Source organism: Acanthisitta chloris, unplaced genomic scaffold, assembly GCF_000695815.1.
Source record: "Acanthisitta chloris isolate BGI_N310 unplaced genomic scaffold, ASM69581v1 scaffold3393, whole genome shotgun sequence".
In the NCBI taxonomy this organism is placed as follows: domain Eukaryota; kingdom Metazoa; phylum Chordata; class Aves; order Passeriformes; family Acanthisittidae; genus Acanthisitta; species Acanthisitta chloris.
Window position 1 is genome coordinate 1 of NW_008666399.1, and position 27,241 is coordinate 27,241.

Consider the following 27,241-nt stretch of genomic DNA (forward strand, 5'->3'; position numbering starts at 1 on the left):
ATAATCTTTATTATTATTATAATAATAATCTTTAAAATCAGTTAGTTCTGTGAGCAAGTCTCACTGTTTAGTATGAAAGTTAAATTTTCAAAAAATTGTTAAATAGAATTGTAATTGCCACTCAGTGCAACCACCAAATACATACCAAATTTAACCTGCAAAATATATTCTGGTTCCCACACCTCACTTGCTCAGAGTTCTTTCACGTATTTGATAAAACACCATGTGGACATGCTTACAGTGCAAAAGCCATTAGCTCAAGCCATAATGCTCTTCCATTTTATTGGACCTCAACGTAACACCACTAACCATCTACTCGTTGTGTTCCTTTAAAGCAGCAGCAAACTAGGGCAGTATCTCAGAATTCATGTGCTCTTTCAAGACTAACTTCAACATTATTGCATTGTAGTTCAAACTATCAGTAGTCTATGTGAAAGGAGATAAAAATCTCAGAAGTGTGAAAACTAAAGATATCGAAAAGTAGTAACGACAAAATACGATGTCTTAGATTTGCCTATGCTATGGCACCAACTCGTATTCTGAAGGCCAACACTGTTTCACATTGACAGCATCTCTTTAATCTTGCATGCGAACAATAACAGCTTAAAATATTTTATTTAGTTTGGTTTTGGGAGAAGAGGTAGGAACAGAAGAATATAATTATGGAGATCTTGCCACCCTGTTTATGCTCTCAAGCAGCCAGCACCTCCAGTCAGCATGAGACAGTCTGACTCCAAGGAGCATTTTATTTCAGGCTATAACAAACAAATAAACAACCAAAACAAATCTGTTAAACAGCAGTCAGAGCAAGGACATTTTCACAGGCAGAGGAGCCAGGAGGGCACTGTCTACAGCTTTGGTTTCTGGGGATCTGGGCAGAATTCAAAACAGCTGAGACTATGGGACTGCAAACCAGAAGAGCTGCAAGGAAGGACATCTGTCCCACTCCCAGATGCTAACACCAAGGCTATTCTTTTGATCTCTGTTAGTCTGATCCCAACCTAGTCTGCAGCTGTCAGATAGCCAAGAGTGGTGAGTCAGATGCTACACTAGGTAAGAAGGGTGATAATAGGAGGGGACCAGGCTAACTCATGATTAATCCCATTTTCAAACCACTCATCCCTGTGCCCAACCAGAAGCAGCCTCAAACAAGTTATTGCTTGACCGAGACACACCCGCTATTACTTTCCTCTATCTGATATTGACCCTGCCCAGCAAATTATGGCGACAGGAGAAAAGTGGGCCAACCCTCCCGCTCCCAGCTGGAGTGACTCAGTAGGCTCCTGGAAAGTGCATTAGAGGGTTGGGACTAGATGATCTGTAAGGTCCATTCCAACCCTTAAATTCTGTAATTCTATGATTTCTAAAGGACCTGCCTGTCTCATTGGGAATCCAAAAAGCAAATGATACACTAGATATAGCACATAACTCATATAATGAGCTGGTATAATACCTCTCTTTCATCAAGAAATTTTTAATGCCACCTTTACAAGTTTCACCCAAAAAGATGCCGTAGGCATGAATCACACCACAAGATACTTCTTTCCTCAGAGACTGAGCAAAGGGAATCCCTTATTAAGGGTAGCTAAGAACAAAAGCAGAGGACAACAGGAGAAACAAGAAACAACAAGCAGGCCTGAACAGTAGCCTCTTAGAGAAGAAAGCACTCAACCAACCATTCAACTATACACCACTTAGGGCTGGGAACAAGCATGACCACCATGGAGAAATGGATGTTTGTCAGATCTACAACCATGTCACCTCTTTTATTATACCAATGAACTCTCAGAGAGATGCAGACCTTTCATTAAGGGCAGGAGTTTGCCACAAAAGACAGTAACTAGTGAAGAGAGATGTTATGGATCTCAACCAACACTCATCAAGGAACTTGCCCTGCTGAAAGCAGACACAAACAGCAATCATGGGGTACAACTGCTGTTCTTTCTTTGAAAACAAGAAGAGACAGTTGTTCTTATCTGATGGCATCAGGGGCCAGTCTTTCTCCAAGATGTTCACTCACATCATTAAATCAAAATAGCAGTCTTCTAACAGAAAACCCCAATATTTAGCCCTGGAAGATTCATGAGAACTCGAAGGAATTTCTTGCTTGTGCTGCTATTCTTCCTGCTTTCAGTTCAATAACCCATATGTGAGCATCCTACTCCCTTCTTCCAACACCTCCCAAAACATAATCCCAGGCTAACAGAGGTATGCTGGGATTCAATAAACTCTGTATTTCAGGAATGAGTCTGGACCAAACTGTAACCTCTGCAGCAGATGCTTCAATTAGCAAAGGGAGGCAGCTACTTTGTAAAACAGTAGTGTCACTTTGGGAAACATATCTTTGAGACTCTGAGCTATAGTATTTCCATCCGGAGATAAGTGCTTAAATCCATCATTCTGTTTGCCAATAAAATGGTGCTGTAGGACTTGACCCAAAAAAAGAAATGCCCAAGGTCAGCTGGGGGAGGCCTGGATAAGAGGTAAGCCTCAATTTCAATTAAACAAGTGTTAACAAAACTGGAGCTCAAAAAGGAAGACAAAAAAGGTGATAAAAGGTTAGAAAAGGTCTTTTGTCAACTCACATAATTAACATCTAATAGGTTTTCCAAAATGCTATAAATCAAGACAAATTTCAGGCTATAGCAGCATATCTTTCAATCATGGCCACTTCACTTAACTCCATGCACTTTGCCAAACCACTTACATGTTTTTATCTTCCAAACAACTGTTACGATGACGATCAATTCTCTTTAAATAAAGCAAGAGGTATCTTACCTTTGCAGAGTCATGTTCAAGTTGCCTGTACATGCCTTGATCTTGTTTTGTGCTTCAAGGTGAGTCATCCCATCTGTGCTTATCCCATCAATGGTGAGAACCACATCACCTATCCCCACATGTGCTCGGGCTGCCTTGCCACCGTCATTAAGCTGAAACATCATAAGAATGGCAAATGAAATACTTGTATGGTTTATGTTTTTAACTGAGCACAGAATCACCATATCTTAATTACAGTGCTGTTCAACAGAAAGAAGGAAAAAAAAAGATATATCTTTCGTGAGTATGACCCCATGAAAATTGCTGCAGTATTTATAGATACTTTTTCTTATTTCATTTCAATAACAGGAAAAGTATTGCACAGCATTGCCCATTTTTCAAAATCAAATTCCACTTTTACTTTACGGGCTAGAAGCTATGAACATTCACCAAGAGACATAAGCAGGGATAGGCACTTAGAATTTCCTGCATGCCAAGTTTCAGCTATTTCTCTCTTCATATGTGAAATTTTTCTCACAAGAGGAGAGATAAAGGCTTTAAAACCAGCTTTTTCCACTCTAAAATCTCTTCAAATTTTGTTAATGACTGGTCACATGCAAGGAAGACTCTGTTAATAGTGAAGCTGACTTTTCCACAGCTGCAACTACTAGAAAGTCAAAAGTTCAACATCATAGACAGATCAGTTACAGGACATAGTTCTGCCTTTCTCTCAGTAGGTTTACAGCCCCCAGTGACCTGCAGTATATTCAGATCAGAATAAGAAAGGCTTTTTGAGCAGCCTGACTCTTTGATCAAGGTCAATGCTGAAGTCCAGCTCAACTGCCTTTGGTCCTCTTGAATGAAACAGTCTTTGCAATGGAAACCTTTGTAAAATTCATATTATTTGCCCCAACTGAACAATAAATTAATCTTTTCATCTTGTGCCACTGAATTTCAACCATCTTCCTTCCCAAGAACAGAAAGAGAAATAAAGCAATACATGGTAAGATCTATCCTCTGATTTATATTTCCAGTCTTCAATCTGCTAATCATTTTATAGCTGGTGGCAAAGAGCTCCCTGATGGTGCAAATTCCCTCCTGGTTTCCAGACATATTTCCTATCTTACAGCAGAGATGTTGTAGTTCCTGGTGCTGTGCATAAAAGACCTCACAGCTCTGTCCTTTGCCTGCAAGCACAAGTCTCTTGGAAAAAAAAAAAAATCACTATTTTTAGGGAGGTGCTGTAAACAGCACAGTTACTTCGTCTTCATTTCCAAAAGTGGAATTCACCTTGGGCCACAATTGCATTATAGAACATGATTCAAGAACTGGGGTTGTTTAGCCTAGCAAAAAGGAGGTTCAGGGGAGACCTTACTGCCATCTACAACTACCTGAAATTAGGCTGTAGTGAGCTGGGGGTCAGCCTCTTCTCCCAGGGAACAAGGGACAGGACAAGGCCAAATGGCCTCAAGCTGAACCAGGGGAGGTTTAGTTTGGATATTAGGAAACATTTCTTCATGCAAAAGGTTGTAAAGCATTGGAACAGAACAATTCTACCCACAGAAGGGGTAGAATTGGCATCCCTGGAAGTGTTCTGTGTGGATATGACACTTGAGGACATGGTTTAATGGTGAATATCATGGTAGTGCTTGGACTTGGTGACCTTAGAGGTCTTTTCCAACCTTAACAATTCTATGATTTTATGACTTCCTAAAGGTAGGCAGAAGAAAGGCTTCAATATCTGTTGTTTCTTAACTGTCCCTGTTTTAGTTCATTCAGTAGCGACCAAGAAGTTTTGATTTCTTGTGGTTCCTTTATAAGGTACAGTCATCAGTCTCCACATCATTCACTTCAACAGTGGAACCAAGGCTAGGTCTTGAAAACTGTCCATGGCAAAGAGGTACTAATGCAAGAAATATTAGGCACACAGTCTTTGCATTTTTGTGTGCACAGTCACTCATCAGTAGAACTGTGGGAAGTGTACCATCAGCCTACCTAATATGGTTAAGGCTTTCCTAAAATCCCAGACTGTAACACGTGACAGCAAAGACAAATACTTAAACTGAAAATAAGTATTGGGTAATCCTGTAAGACAAATGCAAATTCAAAAAATGTTATCATCTGACCACATATAGACTAAACCCAGGAAATTTCACATTCAGTGGATCACACTGGCATTTTCCAACATCAGTTTCGTACTTGCTGATTGCAGTAGCAATCTTTAGCAGCTAAAAACAAGACAAAATTGTAAACAAAATCAGAAAAATCCTTCCATTTGGTGTTAATCTGGTAGAAGGAGATGCCTGAGATGCAGGAAGACTTGTCATCTCTCCAGATTTGAAATAGCAGCCAGCTCCTCAGCATTATGGGTCAACATAACAATTTTATCTGGAGTTGAAAACGAAGGCTGCTACCAAGGAAAAGTTAGCAGAGCAAGTCACATGCAAGAAAAAAATGTAAAAGACAAAGGAAAAAGAAAATGCCCTTATTTCAGAAAAGCTTTTTGACTTGCTAAACTCATAAGAATGACAAGTTGGAGAGTGCATCCTTTTACTAAAGGCTTCAATAACAAAGCCAAAATTCTTTGAAAATTTGGTGTTCATACCCAAATTCTGAGATAAGAATCTTGGTTACTATAAAACACCAATCAGGGAACCCCACAAGCATATAGAAAGCTATGACCAGCATAGCTATTTATAGGGAAGCTCTTCAAACCTTTGGGTGAGGGGTAGAACCTGCCATAAACAGATCCCTAAACCGATATGTTACTGACATTTGTCAGCATGGTCTGGAAAAGGGAAAGGAACGTAAGGGCACTAAAAGCTAAAGGTCAGATGGATCATTCTGCTTTTTGATTGGACTCCCCAAGTGAATAAAATTTAGCTTTCTCAGTACATATGCAAACGCACACGATGCTGATGTTATAATCTGTGATGAAAAAAGAAAAATGCAACCTACACACAATTCAGCAGCAAGATTTCAAAAGCAGGCTAGTATTTTCACAGAGGGGTTGGAGGCCTTACCATCCACAGAAATGTAAAATAAAACAAATACATGAACAACAAAAACCCAAGCATTTTTGTTTGAGTCTAGTGGCCAACACACAACAACCCCCAACTGCAAATGAATAACAAAAACCCAAGCATTTTTGTGGCCAACACACAACAACCCCCAACTGAGCACCTGACTGTTGCCTACTGCAGATACATGGGAGACAGCTGTAAAATCATTTCAGCAAAACCCCAGGATGAAAAGTCCTTTAAAATATGTCTGGAAATTACACCTTGGAGATAAGTGTAGCAGACAGATCCCAAGAAGTGTGATCAGTTCCTGGCTATGTCCATGAGACCTGTTGTACAGACATGGGATTGAACATGTTCAGATATCTCTGTGAGGCTCTCACAGAGATACCTGAACAAATTACTGGACAGGAGTGTGAAGCTGCACATGCAGAGCTATGCCAGAGCAGTAATCCCCTTATCTACACACAGTGGATAAGATTTCTAAGTAACATCTACTGATTCTGAATAAGAAATCTGACTAACCAAGAGAGGTGAGGTTGATACTTCTAGGAAATCTCAGCCAGAGCATGAGTCTTCCATGAAAGTACCAACCAGCATCCTTGGCCTGTGAAGCACCTACATTGGAGTGGGACTGAAGCTGCAAGGGCAGTTTTACCACAAACTAAGAGGAATATTATCACATGAACAAATATATAAAAATACACAAACATCTACACTGAACACAGCAGGAGGAATTAGAACATTTCAAACAATTCAGGATCTTTTCCGGACTGCAGAGCCCAGAAGCTTGTTTTGACACTTCTTAGATGCTGTAATTGTGCATTACCATTACAAACAATAAATTCATATACACACTGGAGAGTACATAAGCAAAACCGTGTACATCTTTGAACCAAAACTGCATATTTTTATTATATTTTATTTTTCAATAACCAACGTTTTTTTACTTTTGCTCTTAAGCTTTGATGAGATATTTTGAAAGAGCCTTTCCAGGAAAACTGCATGTGTGCACACACATGTGTCTCTATCTCCAAATCAATGTAATTTGCAGCCTAATTCATTTCTAATTAACGTATAACCACCTGTTTTTTCCTCACATGACCAAGAAGAAAACTTGACAAGCAACTCTTCTTTGAACCGTCATTATTTTGCCTTCATGCAACAATAAATTAAATACTTGAATTGGGAGTTAGTCATAAGAATCACAGAATTAACACAAAGATCTGTTTGGCTAGAGATGGAAGCTGCCATTTATCCCTTCCAAACTGGCTGCCTTGAATCAACCCTAGCTGCAACCAGCTCGTGTGGCAGTGCATCACAACCACTTTCCCAAAGAAACTCTTTTGTAGTCTAACAGTAAATAATGTTCCCTCCACTGCACAAACATCCTTCAATGTCATCTGCAGCTTTCTCTCAGAATGTACTCCCTGGGCTAGCTGACATCCCTCCAGCTGATTTTTACCCCTCAAGCATTTGATATGCAGTTGGCTATAGCAATTCAGTGTAAAGACATGAATAATCAAAGCAGAAGCTCAACCAGACAATGATGTTTCTATCACCACCACTCCCCCTTCTCTTTCAGTCTACATCCTTCCCTATAACAAGGTATTTTAAGTAAGTGAAAAGCCAAAACACAACATACCCATTTAGAGAAAAAACCTTACTGAAGAACTTTGCAGAATCACAAAATAAGCAATGGGGAAAACTCTTTTACCAAATACCACTCTGCCTTTTCACAGACATTCAAACCACAGGACTTCATCTCCCTACCACATTACACCTGATGCTAATATTTACACTCATTACTTGTTACTATGTTGTTCATCCCTAGTCTCATTTCACCTGACCAAAGTACCACCTTGAACCAATACCCAGTGTTTTAATAGCATCCTCTCAAACATTCATAGAGCTCAAAGTACACTAAGAAATGCCCCTTTGGTGAATTGCTCCAAGAGAAGAACACAGGCTTGCTCCAAAAGACAAGGGAGAGACACAGGTATGCTCTGTAGCTGCACTGACTCCCTCACACAAATTGCACATGTATGGCCTGACTCCTGATGGGTTACCCCAAGCACCTTGCAACCCCTGGAGGGGACCAGTCAGGGCAACACCTAAGCACAAACAGGGTATCACTGTGCTCCAGCATGATTTACCTAACAGGTCAGCTCACCCAAACCCTTCCTCACCTGCTTTCCTGATGGGAAGGAAGCAAAAACCCAACTTAGACTCCAGACTCCTGACAGGTTTGGGCCACTTAGGGTGCAGCTTCCTACTTCTGCATGAGAAAAAGAAACTTATAAAAATCAGCAGGAGAGCACCTGCTCTTTGTGGCAAATAAGCTTCCTCTGCACTCAATAGAAACTGAGAGCTGTATCATATTCCTCACAGCCTTTACTAGGGTGATATTATTCGCATAGCCAACAGATTAGCCAGACAGCCTCGATACTTGCTTCCAAATCAAGAACATACATGCCAATTTTAAAGTCCAGATCAAATTTATACAGCTGAGTTATAAGGGTTTGCTGTGGAAAGTGCTGACACAGCCAGCTATAAAAAGGGGTTATGAGGCAGTCCTACAAATAAACTAAAGGTTTACCCAAACAAAGCAAGGATCAAAGTTAGCTTAGGTCTAAAAACCTGTTCGATTACCAGAGCACTTTGCTATGTATCACCACCAGCAAACCCTGTCCTCCTCTAGCTCCACGTGGCTGTGTACTCCTGCTGCGACATTTTCATCTCCCTGCTTTTTCTCCCCGTAACTGTAAAAGTGTTTTCAGACCGATTTGTAAAGCTGTAACCTAAGGTGTACACAGCACAACAGTAATCATTAAAGATAATGTGTAAGGAAAATGTCTAAGGCAAAGTACCAACCCTACTTCTTGGTCTGGCCGTGGACCCCAGCAGCAGGTACTGGCAAGAGGGTGTTACCTCTGCCTCCCAGCCTGTCCTCCCAGGCTCTCCAACTCTGCTCTATCCCTTTCCCTCCCTTGCTGCAATGCAGCAGTGGCTTGGTAGAAGCAGACCCAAACCAGCCCTTGGACTCGTCACAGTCTGCAGGAAAATGATGGAGAGCTCACAGCCATTCAGCCATTTCGCCAGCACAGGACCACAAAACCACCTCTCACATTTCATTTCCAGTTCTGACAGCAGAAACCCTGACAACATTTATTTTAATGTGATTGAGCTGTGTTTCCCTATAGTCCCACACTCATAAATTATGTCAAACAAAAACTAACACAAAGTTTGAGTTTTCCCTCTACACAAACACGGCTGAGCATGCCTGTGGGTTTGCGTTTCAGGAAGCAAAGCATGCCTGTGGGTTTGCGTTTCAGGAAAAAGACAAATGGTTTCAATCCTCTCTCTTTTCCCCTTAAAATTTTTCACTTAATGTATTTCAATCATTAATATTTATCTAACACCTTCCACAAAAAACCAAAACCAACCAAAAAAAAAATAAAAATTAACTAACCTAGTTTTGCACTTTAAATGATGTGTTGCATACATACACACATCACTCACTCTATCCATCCTTGCATGCACCAAACATGGATCTACACACCTACAGAAGAGCATGAGAGGACATTAACTGCTTAAAACAGAAGAGGCACCATGTAGCATAAATTACTCACACACACAATTGGGTTGATGCAGAAAAGAAGCCAAAAAGTGTACAAAACAGGGTAAGTGCACAATGTCTAGACCTTTTGAATATGGGCTCTTTTATGTATCAATCAACTAACACTACACAAAATCAACCTGAATGCCAGCAGAGTGAAGCAGAAGCAGTAGCCCTCAGCTTCCCTTGCTTGCCTCAGAACAGGCTGTTAATAAGCAGCAAGAGTTTCCACATGCCAATGCCAGAAGGGTAATTAACTGGTGCCATCTCTCACTTGTCATGGCTTGACTGATCATGGTTTCCTTGCAGCTCTGCTCTTCCTTGAGCAGCTTTACCCTTTGCTACCTCTCCCTCTTCCCTGATGATAGACCAACTGCTGCAGGAAGTAAGGAAGCAGAAACAATTGCAGAAAGGTGCCTTTGGCTTTAATTTCTGACAGAACATCACTACCTCACTATTACTGCAAGTTCAGTAGCAGTTATTACAAAATATCTGCTATGTTCAGGAGCAGAAAGTACAATCCTTGCTGTTGAACTTGCTGGTGGGAAGAGGAAGCAGATAACGACATATACAGCAATAAATTCTGATACAATTCATGTATTTTACATATAGCTTAAACATTTAATCCAGGTACTGACATACAAGTTAAAATGTGAAAATACCCACTGAAATTAAAAGGGTTATTTAAATGAGTGAAAATTAACATTTGCATGGACAAGGAATAAAGAAACTGCTCTGCACAAGTGTAGTTTATTGGCATGTAACAAGACTAAGTATCTGGTCTTGCTTTTCTGAATCACTTGAAGCATTCAAGAGAACAAAGAGATGAAAAGATTGTTGCCAAGATGGGATGGGCGATACCTCATGAATAACAAGACACAGAGAAGAAATAATGCCACAATGTCAAAAATACAAGCTGTCAAAAGGACATATACAAAATAGTTCAGACATCATGCCTAAAATCATATTTGCGAGAATATGATGAGCAATTCCAAAAAATGAGAAATTCAAAAAGGTATATGGTTTCCAAACACTTCAGTGATGGAAAACAATTCACAGACAAGTGCCAGAATGTCTGAACATATTTAATACCCTAAGCTAGTAGCTTTTACTCAGCCTTCTCTCAAGGACCTCAGCTGTGTTCTCATGCTGCCAACATGCCTTAAGAGCCCTATTTATTTTAACTGGCTGTCTTCTCACTGAAGATTATTCTTCTGTTCAGAGAGTTTACAGAACTAATCCAGGTTTGTCCCTGGGAGACTTTATGCCAGTGGGTAAAAATTACTGCCTACTTAATCTCTCAGGGAGACAGAAAGAGAAAATGGAATTAAAATGTAGCTAGAAACAGCACACAAACTTTGTAGGGCTGCTTCAGCTTTGGGAACTGCATGTCTGTCTCCACCAGTAGCAGGGATGGTTTTCGGTTTTGGGGGGTTTTGGTTGGTTGGTTGAATTTTGTTGTTGCTGTTGTTTTGGGTTTTGCTTGTTTGTTTTTGAATGGCCAACACAAATTAACTCCACAACTAAAGCACATGATTACTTGGGACTTCTGAACAGGCATCACCTTAGGAGCCATGGGATTTGCATCACAAGTTGATGAAGTTTCAAATACCTGTCTTATTTGGAATATACAATTTGGAAAGTTACTTACTAAGTTTTATTGCTGTGGCCTCCCAAACAAACCCAAAGCAAAGCAGAGTTTGTTGCCTCTCTAATGGAGCTTAAGTGTAAAGTGGCAAATGGGACTGAGCTCAGCTACTTCCAATGAAATTAATTTCCATACATATGAAGATGGCTGCAGAGCATATAATGGCATACGTCCTCCCTTCCCAAACAGGGTTATTTTTATTCCTTTACAGATGATAAAATTCAACTATCTCAACACTCATCTCCTTAGTAACCTTGTATCCCAATATATGTTTTCATGGTCTATGATTCAGTCCCTTTTAATGGGATTTATCTATCAAATGTGATGCAATCAGCCCGCACTTACCAGAACATCCAATTAAGAAATACTAATAGCATAATACATTCTACTGTGTAATTTAAAGAGACTCTAATTTTTTTCCCTTTAAGTACCTCTTACAGGACAAAGAGCCTCATACATGGCAGCAGTGAGAAGGAAATGCAACAAATGATGCAATTCTACACATGAAAGCAAAGCAGAGAATTAAGTGAGGATCGTTAATCAAGAACTGATCTGACAAAAAGTAACACCCACTGGCAAGAAAATGCTACTACAAATTGAAACCCTCATGACACACCAGCCATTGTTTCACTTTCCCCTATCCAGAAACCAGACATGCATAAACACGCCGAAAACAACCTGCCTGCTCTAAAAACTGAGATAATGACAAGCTACACCATATAAGTAAAGAAGAAAACAGAGGCAAGTTCAGACACTGCCAGAATTACTTACTGGCACAAATCATCTGTCCAGGGAGCGCAACTCACCTGAATGCCATCTCAAGCTGGCACTCTGCAAAAACTGCAGAATTCCATTTTCAAGGTGAAACCTAGGCGCAGCAATAAGAGCCACCAAATCCACTCCCCACAGAAGGTTTTGCCACATTTAAGTCACGTGAAAAGAAATCCCAAGCAATTTCTCTCAGCATTACAACCAGCAGCTGAAAAGGCTAGAGGCTGAGCCACACTCCTGCCAGCTCTCCTTTGAGCATTGCAGCTCAGCATCCAAGGAGGAAATGCAGAAAAAATGCATCAAGGTACAGAAGCTTCTCCAACTCAACCATGCTACATCAATAGAGGCTTCATCCGACCTGCTGGAGAGCAGCTCTGCAGAGAGGGCCCTGGGGGTCCTGGTGGACAACAGGCTGTCCATGAGTCAACAGTGTGTCCTTGTGGTTAAGAAGCCAATGAAATCCTGGGATGCATTAAGAAAAGTATTGCCAGCAGGTCGAGGGAGGTGATCCTGTCTCTCTACTCAGCACTAGCGAGGCCACATCTGGAGTACTGTGTCCAGTTCTGGGCTCCTCAGCACAACAGGAACGTGGAGCTCCTGGAGCAGGTTCAGTGGAGGGCAACAAAGATGATTAAGGGACTGCAGCACCTCACTTATGAGGAAAGGCTGAGGGAGCTGGGCCTGTTCAGTCTCAAGAGATGACAGAGAGGACCTTATTAATGTATACAAGTATCTGAAGGGAGAATGCCAAGAAGATGGAGCCAGGCTCTTCTCAGCAGTGCAGACTTATAAAGTGAGAGGTACAGGGCAAAAACTGATGCAGAGGAAGTTCCACCTGAATATGAAGAAGAACTTCTTTGCTATGCTAGCCACGGAGCACTGGAACAGATTGCTCAGAGAGGTTGTGGATTCTCCCTGACTGGAGATATTCAAGAACCACCCTGACACAATTCTGTGCAATGTGCCCTAGCATGACCCTGCTGGGGAGTGAGGTTGGACCAGACGACCCACTGTGGCCCCTTCCAACCCAACTGATTCTGTGATTCATATTTCAATCCTAAAAGCACTAATGATTACGCAACATCCCTTTGGTAATGTGGAAGAAAAAGTCAATCTTAAACATGTGAAAGATGGCACCCATTTCAGATAAATAAGTACATTCTGAAGTGCAAGGAAAGTAACAAATAAACCGATCATGGCTTATACGCTGATGGTGCTAAGAGCTTCATGAAAACACAGCCCTCTATGTATGTGTCTTTATTTAACTCAATGGAGTAGGAATGCCTCAGGTTTGGTCCAACACAAACTTCTAGCACAAAGAAATAAAACAGAAATAGGAGACATTTGTAAATCCTAGTGGATATCTTGCCTTTATATGTCAAGGGAATATTATAGCAGACATCTATTTTAAGCAAGTCACATATTGGCTAAAAACCCAAAGTATGAAATATTGCAGAAAAAAGTCCAATGAAAAGACCTCAGTAAACAAGAAACACATTTTAAAGCAGTTGCACATGGTTAAATAAATTCATACAGCTGTTTATAACTAAGACACAAAAATCTTTATCACAAGCTAATAAAGCCCATGAGAACATATAAACAATTTCAAATTTAATTTCCCATTTTGAAATCACATATACACACACACACAATATGCTGTCTTAGTTTACCTGATTTTAAACATCACTTTTACATGATTTGTTTATACAGTTCCAGGTGTGGGGTTTTACATACATTTATTTATATATGCATGTAAAAGACTGGATATATTACTACAGATGGTGTTACACACATACATTCATTTAGTAAATATGTGTGTATAAATATTTATTTTATACACACATCTCTATAAAAATCAAATGGCATTTGTCCTCTCTGCTGGGGACCTGTGTGAGAAGGCCCCATGAAAATTATCAGCTTTATTTTTTCAGGCAGCATATGACAAAAAGCAGGTGTTCAGAGCAAACAGGAAGCTGTTCAGGACAAATACTCTGACTGCAAAATGAAGACCATCATTTTAAGTAAATTCTCCTTACCATTCAATTGCCAAATGCATTGAAGACATATAAGACTAAACAAACCCAAGCAAAACACCCTTACTAAAGCTCTAGGGGAAAATGCTTGTGTACTTGCTGCAACTATGAGCTTCAACTAAATATCTTGCTGCTATATTATAACCATCTTGTGAGTTTTGCTGCTAAGAGTTGCACTGCAACTAATTATAGTAACCTAAAGTCTCAGTTATGCCGCAATATGTTTTTTCTTAGCTTGGACAGCTGGAGATAAAAAAGTTACACACACAGCTAAACAATGAATAAAGTTGGTTATCAAATAGCTCTGGAAAAAAAAAAAAAAAAAGAAAATTCGACCCCTCAAATTTACTTCCTGCAACAGTCTACCACTTGTTCTCAGCCTGACACTGCAGTGGAATGTGTCCAGCCATTCAAAGTCTGGACTTGCAGAGGAATCCTGTAAAATTAAGCCTGTTAGCCACAATAGCTCTCTAGTGACTTCTTTTTTATTTTCTCTTTCTTCCTCCCCTCCCCATGTCACTTGTATGTAGGTAGCCTTATACTACCAAAACTAAAATCAGGACATGTCAAAGTTAATGTGCATAAAAATAAATCCTCCCTAAATGGAGTTTACAATTAATATTATCATATCTAAGGAAGTGAAAATTTAAATTATTTACACACTGCAATTTTGGGACTAAAACCAAGACTGCTCTAGCATTCTGGAAAAGAAAAAAGTTCAGTATGCACTGCTTGTTACAGGCAAAGCTAGGAAAAAATTCCAAGTTAAACAACAAAACACCAAAACCCAATATGCATTCATGTCTCCAACTTGATCCAAGACAGATGGTATGAAAAGCCAGAAGATTAGGGTGGGAGGTTTTTTTGTTATTTTTATTTGGTTGGTTGGAGTTACTTTTTTTGTTTGTTTTGCTGGTTTATTGTGGATTTTTTGTGGGATTTTTTGTTTGTTTGTTTAGGGCTTCTTTATGTCATTATTATTATTGCTGATAATAATACAAAATACTGATCCCTCACACAGGAATCACTGGCCTCCTTGTGATTTATACTCTTCCTATAACCTCCCAGAACCAGACACAGCCTCCTGAATGCCTTTGAAGATACTTAAAAATAAAAGCCTGACCAACACAGCAGTGGGAAGGCTTTTGAAACACATGATGATACAGCTAACATGCTAAATCCATGCAACATCATTTTAGGCATGTCACTTCATGTCTTTTTACTGAGTAACAACAGCAACAAATTTTACTGTAGGAAGACTTGCTAGATTTCAAATAATTTCTAAAAGCAAGCGTATTACTTATAGAACTGTTGGAAATAAAACTTTGAAAGAGTTTTATAAATAACACGTAAAAATCAGTACTTTTTTTTTTTAAATCTTTTGTTTTTCTAGAATTCTGCATCAACTCTACCAAAAGAAGAACAAAGTTTCTGGCCCTTTTAAATAATACCCTTTTGGACCACTATTTTGCTGGCAGTCACAATGATTTGTTCTTTTTTTGTCTTGCCCTACTACCCTGAATGCTACTGAATTTGAGTACCTCAAGTTTGTGTAGGCCACTCACAAGCAAGGCTCTGGTGAGAGCTGGGGGTGTGAGTGATAACCTATCTTTTGGCAAAATAAAGACGACATTTTCAAATTGAAAAGGTATTCAGAATAAATAGTATGGGATGTTCACTGCTGAATGTCGATTCTGAAAAGAGATTCTCCACATCAGTCCAAATCCAAGAAAAATTATGCAGCTAACACATCCTCTTGAAAGCTATGAAAATCTCTTAATCTCCATATTTAAAAAAAAAAAAGAAAGAAAGAAAGAAAGAAAAAAAGGGGAAGTGGGAATATCCAAGACAGATGGAAACCAAGGCAGGATGCCCTACTTGGGTTACTCTGCCTTTGGGATACTTCCCTCTTGAAGGCTTACCACAGGTGGGACTGCTGGAAAAGTCAGAACCACCATGCAGGAGTTGCCAGTGTCTACTGCCCAAGGTGGGCAGGACAGCAGAGCAAGCCTTCGTCGCAAGGCTCCGCAGCATCCACAGCAAGATGCATCCAGCTATGACTAACACAATTTTACAAGACACAGCAGCATATGTCCCACTTCAGAGGGACATAAAACTTCATGGAGTGCAAAAGCATTGAATGTTTGCAAAACAGCTCCTTGGTACAAAAGAAACCACCTCTTGGCTGCAAAATTTGGGATGGAGGGGAAAAACCCAACCAAGCAAACCCACTCCTATATACTGAGATGAGAGAGGGAATGGAAACAGTTTCCAAAATCATTGAGGCTCCCATTAACTAAATTAATTAAAAAGAAAAAATGGGCAAAAATACTACAGTCATGATTGTCTTTCCTCCTCCACAAATCTCACCAGACAGATAAAATGTTTTATGCAAAGGCCATCACAAAATCAGGCTGGCCATGAGAACCAGAAAGGTCCAAGGGTGTCCCACCCAAGACCACCATACAAGGTACACTTTGTAAATCACCAAACAGCAATAGCATCCTCTGACCTGCTTCTGCAGGTGGAAGGCAGGAATAACAGCACACATAGAAGCAAAAAGTGAGACTTAATGTGCAGCCAGTGACCTTTGGCGAGCAATGTCCTAGTGTCATATGAGCTGGTGACATCAAGAGCTCACGTCATCCTGATCCCAAAATGCACTGTTTGCACATTAACTGCCTGTTTAACAAACCAATTTTAGGGGAAAACTTTCTCTTCATAAATACATCAGCCAGTTTCTAAAAGCCCAGCAGGTTCAATGGGACAATGAAAAAGCTACAGCAAGATCTGAGCTCTTCACGCAGACATCCGGTCATGCCTCTCTTGAAATTAGCAGCTTCATACATTCCTCTCTGGCCACCCATTAGAAGGCATCAGATATCTTAAAATTATGCAACCTACCAAAGGGAGGTCCTAGATTTACAGCACATGTCCCTGAGTGGCTCTTCCACAGACTGAGTGGCCTGGAAGGATTTCATGTCTCTTGCTAGTGCTCAGTTACAGCCTGTACCACTAATCCACTAAAAGGTTTGATTTTCCAGGGAGTATAGGGATGCTTTCTCCATCTTCTAAGCTGCTGGATTTAAATGGCAATTTAGCACAATTACAGCAAGCAAAATATGCTTAGGTATGCTGGGAATATAGCAATTTCATATCTTAAATAAAAGCAAGAGAACACTGTGACAAGTATTTAGAAGAAAATAATTAGTACTTACATGGCTATGAAAAATATTAAGAGCTATCCTTACTTGAATTTGATACTGAAATTATTTTAATATGCATAAATTCTCACTTTGAAGTTTTATTTCAGTCACATAAAGCAATTCAAGCTAATCTGAAACAATCATGAGAGCTAAACTCCTATTACTTCCAGTCGGAGTCTTGCAATTGTTTACAGTGAGAAATGAATCCTGCACAAGAAATGTCTGTAATACAGTTGAAGATGCCTTTTTCCTTTTCCCTTCAGCTTTCCAGTAAGGTTGCCCTTAAGGCTTTTCAAGCACTAACTGGAGAGGGATGTAATATCTTCTTACACACTGTAGTATTTTGATCTCTGTGCACTACCTACAAGTCACCAACGCAAAAGCCACGTGGACACAAGAATTGAGGGAGGAGATGAGTGTCTTGCACAATCTTTTTTTGACCAAAAATGAATAATGCACTAAGAAAGTTACTATTCAGAAGGTCAACATAGCCAATATTTCACATTAGATACAATACAGCTTCTCTCAGAAAAGGTTTTACACTGCTTCTTGAGTAGAGAGATGAAAAATAAAAGCAAACCATACTAGCAAGAGGGAACAATAAATATGACGAAAGGAAGAAAATTAATAAAGATTAAAATCTTGGAACAAAAATACTTTCTCAGAAACACCTCCACTTACAAAAGTGATTAGGGGGATACTAGGTTAACGTGGCTTCATAGGTTTTTCTCTTCTCCCAGTCACCTCACTTGGCAGGGCAAATATGTCCAATGAAGACACTGAAGTTCCTTCTTACAACACGTGTATCACTCTGAGCATGAACTGACACAGCATTCATGGTTTAAACCTGGAGTTCAGTCCCTTACCACAAGAAAACTCATGCAACTTGCAGTCTCTGTTCCAAAAAAAGGATTTGAGGGAGTAAGCCATTACACAAATACAGTGCATAAGCAGAGAACTCTAGCTGATGTTATGCAAAGTTTGGGCCAGATATCAGCAAGACACTTGGGTGACAACATGCCCTTACAGACCTGATATTAACTGATTACTTTTGTACTTAACCCTCTCCCCAGTGCAAGACCTCCTCAAAACCCTTTTACCTCACACCATAATCTAGAGACAACAACTGTTTTAATGACTGCACTTCCAAAGAGTTTGACACAAAGGCTTAGTGTCCACACCAATAAAGCAGAAGGCAACACGGTCTCCTCCAGGGCCACACGTTGAGTGTAGCATGTTGCTGCACATATTTGTAAAGACTGGGAAATAGTAGCATGCAAACCAGGACTTGAGGGTAGGGGAAGGGGAGAAATCAGCATCTTGCAAGTGTTTGCAAATAAATGCAGGAACACAGGAAAGAGATGTGGAAGACGACAGGGCAACTTCAGCACTCTCAGTGGGATGCTCATTGACTGAAGCAGCAGTAACACAGCCAGTCCTACCCTTCCTTGTCTGTATGAGCATGTGTGTCAATTTCCACTATTACTGCCAGTGTAACAAGTCACTTAGGCAACTCAGACCAACCAAGAGCTACTGGCCAATTGCACCTTGTGTCAGAGTCACAAAAATACTTCCCATCTCGTATCAGGACCAGTCATCTGGTGACTTCAATGTCTCTGTCCCAGGTGTTTGTCCCACTAGCTCCCAGATACGGTTGGCATCCCCAGGAGAGCATCCTTCCTAAGGGGACAGGCTCTCATTCATCCCCAGAAGCCAACAGTTCAGGCACTCTCACCACCTCCAGGTATTTTGCCAACCCAGAGCACCTGGAGGACCTGTCTCCTATTTATAAGAGCTTCTTACTAACATGATTTCAGTGTCTTTTATTACCTCTAAAGTGCTTCTCACATTAACTAAACAAACTAAACATGCCAAAGGATAGACCAGCACTGGTAGCACTGTATTTGGTAACAGTCACTCATATTGAAGAGCATAATAGCACTAAGTCAACTGCTGAAGAAGTTACGTTTCAACCCATACAGATGACCAAGCAAATAGAGTGCACTCCTTCAACCTGCTCTGCTTAACTGGAATGAGGAAGCTCAAGCCTTTGAGAATTAAAAGTATATAAAATTCAAATAAAGATTACAGCAGCACAAGATATGTACCAGGGGAAAAAGAGTTTCTTCCACATGCCTATTACATTGGAGGGGGGGCCAGAAACCAGTGCAATTTCTTCTGAACAAACAAAGCTTAAAGCAGAACACAATCTTTCTTCTTCCAGGCTACTGAGAGATACTAATGCAAACAAAACAATAAATAAATAAATAAAACACCAACAAGATGTCTGAAAATCCTGGTGCAACTGAAAGTTTTCATTCAAATGCCCATACAGTGATTAACCTGCCTGAAGTTACACCAGACCTCCCAACTTCTGTTACTGTCACATGCACTTCCTAAACACTAACCACAGTGCTCACTGAACATAAAAGAGCTGTCATTCCTCCCCCTGCTGCAGAGAAGACACAGGGGGCCAGCTCATGTTCATCACCCTGAGGAGCACAAGACTGAAGCAGCAACTCAACAGCAAAAGAGGCAGGTTAGAACAACAGTAATCAAGTACAATCTGATGAAAAACAAAACAACTTGCCACATTCAAAGACAAAGTCTGCTAATTACAGCTTGGAGAAGAGAGGGCAACACAGATCCGTGCATATAAAGTTGTACATAAGATGATACAGAAAATTAAGGTATTGGAAGAAGTAAATATTTGTTAAGTAAAGCATTACTAGTCAGATATGCATATGCTGTGTAGCATCTCCCTTTATACCACCAAACCTAATACAGGTCAGCAACAAGCAGAGTTAATTTCCCAGCACAGGTGGGGAAACTTATGTCCCTGGGGCAGCATTACACAAAACTCCCCGAAACACAAGAACGTGCTCCAACTTCCAATTTATATCATTAAACATGACACTACAATAACACAATGCTCTGCAGTTACAGGTAGTTCTCCTAGAAACCAAATTTTTAGGAGACATATCCCTAACACTAACTGAAGAGCTGTATTACCCACCAAAGATGAAAAAAGAAGTCTAATTTTCTGCTCTTTTAGCACAGTATGTGAATGGGTGAGCAGTGCCAGTAGCACAGGGTCTGGGAATGGTACATGGGTAAGAGGAATGCCAGGGTTGAGGCATTACTGACTTGCTGGGAATGGTACATGGGGTAAGAGCAATGCCAGGGTTGAGGCATTACTGACTTAAGTCACTGCTAAAGACCAGGCCTTCCTACTCAAAATTACTGGATGGGGCTGAGGAGCTCTCAAACCATAAAGCCAAGACTTGCAATGCCAGAGGAAACACCCCAAGACCGGCAAAGAATCTTAAGCAATGTTGCAAACCACATAAATACACATCCCTGCAAAGGCAATTCCAGGCAAGCTCCTCTAAGTCTCTGGGAGACATGGCATGAAGAAATTAGTACCAGTCACAGAGCTCACCAAGACCATCCCCTGATGAAAAACGTTTTTACTTATTTTTCCAACTAATATGATCCTTTTCAGTTGATAAAATGATAGATGGTTTAGTTCTGCATAATTAAATATTTCTAAACACTATTTTCAAATTTTAAATAACATCCAATTAAGACATTTTTGTATGGCTGCCCAAAAAATAGAATCTTGGTCAAATGCTGTTTCCCCTATATGTAACATCTGAAAGTAAAAATAAAATCACTTTAGCTTCATTTAGTGCTAGTAAAGACAGTAGGGTGGTAAGGAACAGGAATGAAAAGGCCATTTATCTACAGACAGACACAGCATAAGAAGTGAAAGCACAAATTTGATTTAAAAAAAGAAATAGAAGAGCAAGTGTTAGAGAAAATCCTCCAAAATGGACACAGGAACCCCAGAGCCTACGTGTTGAACAGTGTGCTCCAACTGTGGTGTGGGCTGCCCAGTGTGGGTCTAAACTTTCATCCAGTACTCAGGGGAGATGAATGCAAGTTATTTAAAACCACAGCACATCAAGCTGGCACGTCACTTTAATATGCTGCCTATAGATTATGTTACAGCTGTGCTTTATCATGAACCTTTGGTTTCATCTCCAGCTCTCTAGCGAAACAGAGCAGAGTGCCACAGCTTTAGGGTTTTAAGAATGACAGGAGTTAGTTACTGCTTCTGCCCAACCTGGATATGCAGAAGTATCCCAAAGGCAGTAAAAACAAGCCATAGCTTCTTGAAAATGGGTCTCACATTGAACAGAGATAAAATTTACACTGAAACAAACTGAGTTTGCAACTGAATTTAACTGTGATTTATGGTCTCACTTGATTTACAGCTCCAGTCTTCATTGCTTTCTAAGTGTGGACAAAGGCCTTATTTTAACACAGAAATAAGAAAAGCATTCAGAAGTATCCACCTGAAGTGTACTTAGCAAAAAACGAAGGGCTTGGTTGCTTTCCCAGGGCCAGCCTCAGCCAGAAATACCAGAAAATGCAAGAGGGCAGGAGAGGCAGGGCAGGGAGAGCGTCAGCGCAGTGCCTGGAGGGCTGGGACGCCCAATGGGTGACATGCACATGGTGTGACACACAGAAACCCAGATGGGGCAGGACGAGGGACAGGCTGTACCATAGCAATGGCATTACCTAGACACATACCTCATGTTAAAGGGCAGCGTAAAAACAGAACAAAGCACTTGAACACTGCAGACCACTGCTGTTTCACGGAGTAGGAAACAAACCCTGTCCTTCCATCAGGTATGTGGAACGTAAAAATGAAGAGGAAAAAAAAAAAAGGAGACCTTTGCCACTTGTTTGTGTTATTTGACAGTGAAATTCAGCACTTCTTGTTTGAGACCCCAGTGAGGGAAGGGGCTTCAAAATGCACAAACCAGGTTGGTTTTCACTGTAAATTCAAACACAGTTTAGCAATCACCATTTTTTTTGCAATGCTGCCAGGTAGGAGAATGGGCAGGTCATAGCAAAACACTGCAGACATGAAGCTGCTCCACAGGACACAGCCTGAGCCACACCTTCCCCAGGAGGTGCCAGTATGGATACTGCTTTTCTTGGGTGCTCACACAGACCCAATCTACCCCAAACTGAACAGCAATGCTCAGCTATAATATATACAGCTCCTGAAGATTTTTTGGTAAAAGGGCTGTGCTGAAAAATTTTTAAAGGCATGACCCCTGCAGGTATTTTTTACCACCTCTGCTTCAGGGCTAGTATGTATCAATAAAAAGCTGTAATAAGGAAACCACCTCTGATTTCTCCTTCAGCAGGGCCTTGCATGACAGCTTTCCAGTGCCTGCTGGCAGCAGGTCAGACTGTACTTTGACCAAAAAACAGCGTTGCAACACCTCATCATTCTGCAATGCTAAAATAAAACATGCAGAGATATTTGCACATGCACATTTTTTATGTCTACACTAAAAACTAATAAACATAAAAGCCTCCTTCAGTCAACATGAGTCTGTTCAATCCTTGCAATAGCTTACAAATTGGCTTTTCAAGAGTGTCAAGATACTCTTAGCTAAAGAAAATAGCATCCTTAATCAAGTTTTGAAGTTTGTTAGTAACTCAAAATATTTCCTAAGGAGGACCAAAGTAAATTTTTCAGCAAACTGTTGATGAGGAAGAGCTTGTTGACAGATATCATCTCATCCTCCCCTCAAGGGTGTCACTATTTGTGTTTCGGTCCTTGCACATTTTGATTGAAGTTTTTTTGGTAGCCTTGCTCAAATAATCTAAGATTTTCTTCTCTCCCCCTCCCTACGTGAAAATATTTGAGGTCTGAGGAGTGCTCCAAGTCTTAGAAGAACTGGAGAAGAGGAACACATTACAGTTTCAGCAGTATTTAAAACCAGGAGTGAAATGGAAGAGCAAGGCATATTTGCAAGGAAAATACCACCTTCTTATTTCAGCTTTGCCATAAAGAAAAAAAAATAGTGGAGAAGAAAAGTAGAAGGCAAAATCCCTATGGATATTGCTTACAGTGGGTGACCACTCCACACCATGCATATGAATCCCAATACCTGCATGTCTGAGCAGTTAAAATTCAGCATCTGCTTAGATATTAAAGCATGATGGGCAGTTCACTTGAATGAGGTATTTGCCCACAAGCAACAAAAAAGTCCTCATGCATCCTGAAGAAACATAAAATAATCCCTCAACAGCCAAACCATTTCTATGCCATATTTTTCATTTGTCTGTAGGTTTCCAAAGCCAAAACACATTTAATAAAAGCAAAGAAAATTCTGTTGAAAACAAAGGTTCTATTCATCACTTATGAAAATATTAACTTACTAGTATCAAAACGTATTTTAACATGTCGAAGAAACAGAATTGTCTAAGTTTTCTTTTTAAGCAGTAACTCTTGGTAGGCAGATTTCTGTTTGACCAGAAGGTTTATGAAACTCTGCTAAGATATATAGGAAACATCAACAGTATTACAACAAATACACAAAGTGAAGCATTTTAAATTAAAGAAGGTAGATTTAGAGTAGATATTAGGAAGAAATTCTTCGCTGTGATGGTGGCAGGACACTGGAACAGGTTGCCCAGAGAAGCTGTGGATGTCCCATCCTAGAAGTGTTCAAGACCAAGCTGGATGGGACTCTGAGCAACCTGGTCTAGTGGAAAGTGTCCCCCCCAGGGCAGGGGTGTTGGAACTAGATGATCTTTAATGCCCCTGCCAACCCAGACCATTCTATGATTTTTTTCAAGTTTCACTTCAGTTATTGCTTCGGACCAGGATAAATTCCCTTCCCCAAGTTTGCATGTTCCAAATTTGCTACAGCATGTAAGTCTGGAGTGTCCTAGAAGTATCCCAAAAAGCCTGGGGATGAGGCAGCACACCAGCAGAGATCTGCAATACAGCAGAAATGGAAAGCATAAGCTCCATACCTAGAGACATCACACAGGATTACTGCCCAGGTGAGCCAAAGGAGCAAAGTTCAGGGGGGATTAACATTTTTCTTTCTGATGAAAAACAGACTACAAAAGGTATGAGAAACAGATTTGTCACTATATAGCGTTCCACATGTACCCAACGCCAGAAATTATAAATGGCAGAATTCAAAAAAGAGGCATCACGCCAGCTGCAATATTCCTGTATATCGATAGTGAACAAAATAAAAAAAGGAAAAGATATTAAGGTCAGAGTTTCTCTTAAGGGGAATGCATTAATTCAATTTTTCCCCATGTGTCAATTACAAACCCAAAAGCTAGTTTAACTTACAATATAGAGCCTTTTCTTGCACTGAAATCCCGTTTCAAAGTAAACGTGTTAGACATGCAGATGGCCAAATGAAATTATGTCCCAGTGATAACCGTGGAGTACACTGCTTACACATTTGTTATGCTCTGATCTCAGCTCCTAATTTTAAACAACAGCATACAGACACATAAGGTACCTATCATAAGCATTATTCTTTCTCCTCTGCAAAAAGAGTAGCCACAAGTTTACAAACATTAAAATACTGTAAGATCTACAATGACTGGGCCCAGCCCAGATATATACACAACATAAACTAGACCTTTTCCACACCTACTTCCAGCATCTTTATGCTTTAGTGCCTTTTAGAAGTATCATAAACTTGTAAATCAAGCAATATATTTCCTACACATCCTCAAGAGAGGTTCAGGTTACTATTATCTGCCTAGCAACTTATTCCAACATTTCCTCAGGATCTTGACTGCCATGCTCCATCCTACTGCCAAGGATTTCCCACATATAACACATATTTGTTAAAACAGCAGCAGACACAACAAGCAAAGAAGCTCTATGGAATAATACAGATTTTTCACTGGCTAAAGGCTTGTCTCCCTTAGATCAGAAGAAACCAGTGAAGCTGGCCTAGGAATTCTTGAAAGACAAAGAAAGCCCAAAGCTTTCTTCCTTAAAGAGCCTACTCCACATAGCACAGAAGCTTGGATACAGCAGCCTCATGATAAACAAATTACATAAATAAATATATCTCTTCATCCTCCATCTTTTTTATCTGGAGATACTGCAGGCAGAAGAGACCCATCACCCAGTTTTCAATTCACAGTTCTCAACCTCCTATTTCACTAGTGCACTGAACAGGGCACTGTGCAACGTGTTTACACATGCATGTTTGCTAATCAGAGAAAACAAATTAGCAGTTCAGTTCCCATTTTAAAGCATGGAGAGACCTTGTTCAGTATTTCTGGCAAATCACATCCCAGAAATTCATGAGGCCAATGCTCCCAGCTGCCCACTCCTTCCCAAACTGCCGGAGGTGACCCACGGTATGGTGAGTGACATGCCAGCTCCTTGCCCATAACATCCCAGCGTTCAGTCCTGAGCAAGAAATTCCCACACACCTCTACTGAAAGCCTCCCCCATCCTTTAATGTTCTGGCCATGCTGCAACTTGCAATGTCTCAGGAAAACTAATAGAATATACTTCCACCAGAGTGCAATCTGTCAGATGATAATTCATTTATGACTTGGCTGAAAGAGTTTCGGGGCACCTAGGGCTTCCTGGCAGGCAGGAAGAATTATTCAATTATTCAGCACACAACCACCACCCCCTCTTTTGCTTTGCCTATGTTGCCACCAGAAGCTGGAGCCACCATTAATAATCAGCCACTTTGCCCTACTTATTTTCCTAACAGGGTCAAATTCTACTACACATGCCACATATTGTTTATTTCTGAAGGTCTCTAGCCAGCCATCTGCTCTGTAATTCACTTTCCTACCACATATACATGAAACTGCATACACCATGTCCCAGCAAAACAGTTTTAAGACAGTCAACAACACTTTGGTCACTATGTAATTGATTTAAATACTTGGATTTGATGCACCGTTTTCACAAACTTGGAAATTTGACATGCTGTCTGTTTAATTACACACACAACCCAGATTACAAGAGATCTGCAAAAATTTGTTTTGGGAATTAGGAAAAAAAAACCAAACATGAGAAAAATATTTGGCACAGCTCTGTGCCCTAAAGTCCTGAAATATTTATAATGCTACTTGACCAGCCAGCACTGCCACCCTCACACATTCAAAAACTGTGAGTCAGGCCCTAGAAATAAGGAGTGTTTTTTAATCTCACGATTTTAATGCCAAGATACACTCTGAGGTTTCACTGGTTTTTCCAACTTACTTTTCTTGAATCTTCAATGCAGCACCATATTATTTTGATGATTTAAATTAAGATTTTGAAATAAGCACATCAATGCAAAGGACTGGGATCTTAAAAGCAATCCCCCCCTGTATTTTCCTCCTAAAAGTTACTGTGACACTCATGAACAGCACAAACAAGGGTAACTGTGTGTTCCTCTATAATCTTGACTGAAGAGATCGTGGAAGAGCTGCTTTAGGAATATCACTCCAGCATGCAGGATGACAGCAGAAGAGGTTGCAGACAGCTATGGGTGGTCCTCAGTATCATCCAGATGGGTTTACTGGTGAGGACCTCAAAGAACTTCCTCCTACTTATGGGACAATTTGCAAAACAAACTGTGTGCTGTTTTGTGCTACAACATGGTTCCTATGATGACTGCAATTTTGGCTCCATTTTAGTTCAAGCCTTTCAACAACAACTCAACCTTTCCTCTTCCTCCCAATGTGAAGAAAAGGGATAAGGGGATGATCAAAGCTGTACCTTTTGCATGATTTTTAACCAACACTTTGGTTTTAGACTTCATTTATTGATGAACAGAGATTAACCCTACAAAGCTGCTACTTTATTTACAAAGTTTAAGCCTATCCCATTGTAACAGCCTTAAGGGCAAATAAACCCTCTGTGCTATCCTGAATCAGAAAGACCTGAAGGGGCTGAGGGAAAAAAGTTTCCAGCATCATCATGGAGCTGGGAGGGCAACAGGGATCTTGTGGCAGGCTCCGAAAGCAGCCCCACATACAGGGCAGTAAGAAATTGAAATACATAGTTGAGTCTACATGCCCAGGGTGCTCAAGCATCTGTCAGCAGACTGAAAGCCAGAGGCCACCTCTAGACCCATTTTGCCACTCCACATATAATGCCAGCTACAGAATTTTCCCTGAAGAAGAGAGCATTTCTTTTTTGGGCTGAAAACCCAGAACATGCATGTACTGCTGACAGCGTCTGTGCTTGTTCAGGAATCCAGTGGTACACGAGTGCTATCTGCTGCATAAAAGAGCAGCTTGTTTCTTGATGCTGAAGCATTTCCTGCAACTGTACCAATAAAGCAAAAGCTGCCATACAGACCCGATTTTCTGATTAAACA

At 40.4% G+C, this 27,241-nt stretch overlaps 1 protein-coding gene across 1 annotated transcript in view; it reads right to left on the bottom strand.

Annotated features, from left to right (window-relative positions):
• Nucleotides 1–2,778: 2,778 nt before the first annotated feature.
• The window catches only part of LOC103799739 (PDZ and LIM domain protein 5-like), a gene marked incomplete at its 3' end in the record, with an annotated part of 41,109 nt that continues 16,646 nt past the window's right edge, over nt 2,779–27,241 (bottom strand). Inside the window, exon 2 of the mRNA XM_009072089.1 lies at nt 2,779–2,930. Within this exon, the coding sequence (XP_009070337.1) occupies nt 2,779–2,930 (152 nt within the window). The remainder of the gene's footprint in view (nt 2,931–27,241) is intronic.